The sequence below is a fragment of the Morone saxatilis genome, unplaced genomic scaffold (genome assembly GCF_004916995.1).
Source record: "Morone saxatilis isolate NCDOM2014 unplaced genomic scaffold, NCSU_SB_2.0 Contig5, whole genome shotgun sequence".
NCBI classification, from domain to species: domain Eukaryota; kingdom Metazoa; phylum Chordata; class Actinopteri; family Moronidae; genus Morone; species Morone saxatilis.
The window spans coordinates 8910391-8915851 of NW_023340095.1; the positions used below are offsets into that span (position 1 = coordinate 8910391).

Sequence of the window (5461 nt, forward strand, 5' to 3'; positions counted from 1 at the left end):
CAATTGTTCTGATGAAGGATTTGTGCAATCGAGAAATATAATTCTCTGCTTCACTTATGTTGTTATAATAAAACATAACAGTTTGTGCAGAATTTTGTGTTTTTTTTGTTCGAAAGGGGTCTCGCCCAGGGTGTTCTGTATACATGTCAGAGGTCGGTTCTCGGTTCTGTATACAGGTCAGAAGTCAGTGCTGTATACAGGTCAGAGGTCAGTGCTGTATACAGGTCAGAAGGGGTCGATTAAGATACCAATTTGTATTTCCCACCTTTAAGTCTCAGTAATTTTAACCCTAAGATGTGTGTTTTTGTTCTTACCTGTGTATGTTGTGTTTGGACCGCGTATCTCTTTTGGACCGAGTACCTTGTTGAACAACAGTTACGACTGTATCTTCAGATGTGAATCACAAACACTTCTTGCTGGCACTCTTTCAGAAGCTGTGCCTGCGGTAGCGGTGGCAGCAGCAGATGCAGTAATGACACTTTCATCAGCGAATGCAAATATTCTAGTTGTAATTAAAGTTTGAATCCATTTAGGTCAAACAGAGTCAGGATGCTGCTTTGGTGCATGTTTTCTCACTAGAAAAGTTCTGCTAAAAATAAATGGAACAGAGCCTTAGGGCCTAGGCAGTCACCAGAAAAAAAGAGGAATATTTTTATTTCATATTATTTCATTAACAAGAACTTGTGAGTGTAAAATAATGACAATTCTTTTAATTGTCTGTACAATTTGCTGTTAATCTAACAATCTAAAGTATAGGCAGATATGGAATAACTAAATCTTACCATATAAGGATCCCTGAGACTCTTATCAGATAGCGGCCTTAACACCAAAAAGGTTGGTATATAGTTACAAGAAACTTATATAGTTATAGAAACTATTGCAAAGCATTTACATATTTTACTAATTTCCTTCCCATTTCCCCTACCTATATTTGCTGCTAAACGTCTGTCATATAAATATAATTAATGTTTCAAAGCTTTTGGGTCAGATAACTCAATTTGTAAAAGGTGTCTTGTGTATCAACAACAGAAAATGATCACCAACTCTGCCATCCCCCTCATACTTAAAGTAAATCATCTTCCTGCTCACTGTTTTGGTTTTATGGCCCACAACTGTATATTTTTTGCTATTTTTAACAGCACGTACAGCTCTTACTCAGCATAACATAGCACACAGAAAAGCTTCAGTAGCTAAAGAACCAGATATTTTCTCTGGAATTTGTGAAAACTGATCGAAGCTTAAAGGCGAGTGAATATTGGACTTTTGTTATTTGTTATTGTTGTTTTTTTATGTTTGTTTTTTGTGATGTTATGTTTTCCAGTTGTATATGAGAAACTGTTTGAAAACATGATCGGCATATTAACTTTATAACTCTATATGATGGGGAGTGCTGCATATGTGAAAAAGTTGGATAAAACCTTTTGTGGCTTCAGAGGGAGCTGCAAGACGTCAGATAAATTGCTTTAAGTCATGCAACCTACAGCAGCATCAAATTATGTAACTAAAGATTACAAGTTTTCGAATTAATAAAACAATATAACATATTAACATAATCGGCTGACAATGTAACAGTCTAGGAAACACAAAATCAGCAGATGAGTTTAAATCAGTATTATCAGGAATGTTAGCTCCATATTTTGTTGTATAATGGTTTGTATCTTTTGTTTATTTGTTTAAAAAGGATTTAAAACACATTTCTGTATAGAATGGCTACTATTAAAGCAGTTAAACTTGTTTCATTACTAGAAACACATTAACACAAATAAACACAATAACAGCACCACAGAATACGGCCTACAGAATGACCAAGTTTAATCAACATGTCTCTGAAACAGAGAAAACTGAATAAGAAAAACTTAAAATGTAACTAACAAATGTATTAATACTCTCATACATGTGGAATCAGCGTCATTTGACACTAATAGTGTAGTGTTTTTGATTTGCAAATGATATCATGAAATGTTTAAAGAACTATTATGTGAAAAATTCTGAAAGCAGACACAGAACAGAGGGTTCATGTAGTTGGATATACGCCCATGCTTTGAAAGAAAGGTCACGCAATTTCACGATGTATCAGCCTAATTTTTTAACCAACGTTTGTTGTCTGTACACAAACTTAGAAAACTGTTGCGTACTTGCGTCAGTTTAAGTCCATAAATTATAGGGTTGAGAACAGGTGGAATTACGAGAAACTGTATGGCCATGAAGTTCTTTACACTCTGTGATATAGAGCTGGATCCATATCTAGCGTACATGAGGTCAAACAGCAAAGCGACTGTGACGTTAAGCAAACATAAGAAATGTGGCACACAGGTCTGAATAAACTTCCTCCTACCCTCTCTCGACTTTAAAGCTGATTTTATCAACGGCACATATGAACACATAATGAAAAGGTCATGCCCGCAATAGAAAAGTATGACCATAAATCCAACAATACTATTTGTTGTTATTGAACTGCAGGAAAGTTTAAGGATTGACCAGTTCTCACAATAAAGTTTTCCTATGTGGGAGCCACATAATTCCAGTTTAGAGGTCATTATCACCACAATACCCTGACAGAGGAAAGGTACAAGTCTGGAGAAACACACCAATAATACAATCCTATGTTTAGTCATAACAGAGTGATACTCCAGCGGTCGACATATAGCCACATATCGGTCATACGCCATCAGGGTTAAAATAGAAAAATCAGTTGCTACATAGGAGTATATAACAAAAACCTGCAACAGACAACCAGTATACGATATGACATGAGTGTTAGACAATAGGTCAAAAAAGAATTTTGGGTAAAAGCCTGTTGTCCCAAAAATACTATTAATGCACAGATTACAGAGGAATATGTACATGGGTTCATGTAGCTTTTCCTCCAGTATGATAGTAACAATAAGAGCACCATTGACAAGCAAAATCACACTGTAACACAACAAGCTGAAAGAGAAAAGAATGACTCTTTCCTTTGTTGTTGTGCCATTTAATCCTGTTAAGGAAAATTCACTTAAAATGGTTGCATTGATCATTGTTTACCTATTTGTCAAACAGTTGTATCCCTCTTGCCCTTAATTATGTTTTCCTCAGTTAGTATATTAAGAGCAGTATTACAGTAAAAAAGATGAAACACAGCCATTAAAATAATCCTCCACTGGTGTGACAAACATGTAACTGCTTTTATTCTTTGTTGAGCATCGTGACAGTCCAATCAGCTGCCAGAAGTTAAGCTCCAGAGTTTAGTTACTCCCTCCCTTAAATTTGAATTTTTTTTTTTTTTTTAAAGTAGTATACTGTTATTTTGATGACTGAGAAGGTACAGGAACAAATGTGCTGTCTCAAAAAATGACATGTTATGAATCTCAAGGAGTTTATCCTGAATACGTAATTGGTTTAGTAATTTAGTTCAGCATTAGAGAAAGACCCACAGTATTACAGCATATGACATAGTTACCTACAGCTTCCAGATGAAAAAAAATAATAAAAAAGGCTCATACTTCAGCGAGGAATACATTTTTATTCAGATTATAATCATCAAGCCAGAAAGCAGAAAGAAAATGAATATGTCACATTAATCCAATTAATTACAAGCCAGTACACAGCTTTCTTTCCATCTTTGAATTAATCAAAACAATGTGCCCACCAGCCACTAGACACTTTATTGTTCCTGTAAAAAGGTCAAGACATGGGTGTGCATAAAAGGTTTTATAAATGAGGATCTTGTGGTTATTTTGTGAGGAGTTCGATTAAATCGTGGGCAGCTAGAGAACTGGCATTCAAATAAACTCTAGCCAGTGGGTGCAGCTCAAAGTGTAGGTCAGCCTGAGCAGGCTACAATGTGGGTTATAATGCTGGGCCATTCGGTCTCTGTGCTTAAGGGAAGTGTAATATTCAAAGGAAGTTTAAAGTTACGTAGGTCAGGCTAGAGAATGGTGTCACCTGTTAGAGGTTCTCACGTGTTTTTATGAATGGCACAGTTAAAGCCATCGCAGGGCATAAAGAGATGATCAAAACCATAAAGTACTGGAGCTTCCATTGGTTTATTGAGAATCTGTGATCCCTAAACATATATATAAGGATCACCAGTAAAATGAGTACTGGCAATCTTGCAAGGAGGAAGGAAGTCATTAAGTGCTTTTAAACATATTTATTTGCCTTCGGTAAATCGCCTGTGTTTTACACTTACTATGATAGCTGCGGAGGTAGAGCGGGTTGTCCACTAATCAGAAGGTTGGTAGTTCACTCCTCTGTTCCTCCATTTGCATGTCAAAGTGTCCTTGGGCAAGATATTGAACCCCAAATTGGTCCCGATGCTGTGAGTATGTCTGAATGGGACAGTAGTGTAAAGCAGGTCAGAAGACTAGAAAACACTCTATATACACTGATCAGCCATGACATTATGACCACTGACAGGTGAAGTAAATAACACTGATTATCTCATTATCATCATGGCTCCTTTCAGGAGGTGGGATATATTAGACAGCAAGTGAATAGTCTAAGGTTAAGAAAACACAACAGTACTTAATTTCAGGTCATTATACACTAATGAAAACATACCTATGAATATTATGTTCCATTTCTGCCAATACACCCTCCTAAATGTTCAACCCTTCCGTGAGACTTTCTAAGCTACAGCTACAGCCTGCCATTCACACTAAAAACCGGTTTTATGCAAAGAATTAACATACCCATCTTACTTGCATACTTTTTACTCTCTTTTACTCTCTTTTCGTTTTTAATACTTCAAGTATTTCTGACTTTTGGTGAACAAACCCCAGGGCCTTTTTAAATGCCTGCCATTTTTATCCAAATGTTTGGTGATTGGAAAATAACTCTACATACTAGATATGTAATGCTAAATCATCAACTCCAATGGAAAATATCTGTTTTTCTGGGCATATGTCATCCATAATCTAACATTAGTGTAGAGGGAATTTGCACACAGTTACAGTGCAGTCTGTCCTGCATGGAGACCGCTGAGCATAACAACAACAATAGACTGACGTCCTGGGAATACAGAGATACACTGGACTAATGACCCTGAGGCTTAATCATCATGTTTACTCTGCATCACAATAGATGGGAGTTACATCAGCCATTTATCAAAAACATGTTAATCTCTTGTGTATGGACTGAATACATCAGACCGTCTCATAGGAATTGTGTTGATTGATGTACTCAGTGTCTCAGGTCACTTTAGACTTTCATTAGTTGTGTGTCACATAAACACTTTAATCAAAGTACTTAATAAAGAAAATCTTTATTGAGTCTGGTGCCATACAGTTTATCTATGACATGACATTTTTGCTATTTTCTGTGGCATCTGAGTTTTCAGACTACTTGTCTAAAATCTCTGTGTAACTAAATCCAAACAAGCCACTCATACATTTTTTATACCTTTTTTCTTTAGTACTGTACCTAAAGTGGCCTTTTACCGATTATACACATCAAATTCTGTTTACTCGTCAGGAGGAGC

The 5461-nt window shown here is 36.2% G+C and overlaps 1 protein-coding gene across 1 annotated transcript in view; it reads right to left on the bottom strand.

Moving 5' to 3' along the window:
• Positions 1 to 1974: 1974 nt before the first annotated feature.
• The window catches only part of LOC118339314 (olfactory receptor 52D1-like), a 3733-nt gene continuing 246 nt past the window's right edge, over positions 1975 to 5461 (bottom strand). Inside the window, exons 2-3 of the mRNA XM_035676894.1 lie at positions 2096 to 3018; positions 1975 to 1988 (exon numbers count right to left, since the gene is read on the bottom strand). Coding sequence (XP_035532787.1) covers positions 1975 to 1988; positions 2096 to 3018 — 937 coding nt within the window. The remainder of the gene's footprint in view (positions 1989 to 2095; positions 3019 to 5461) is intronic.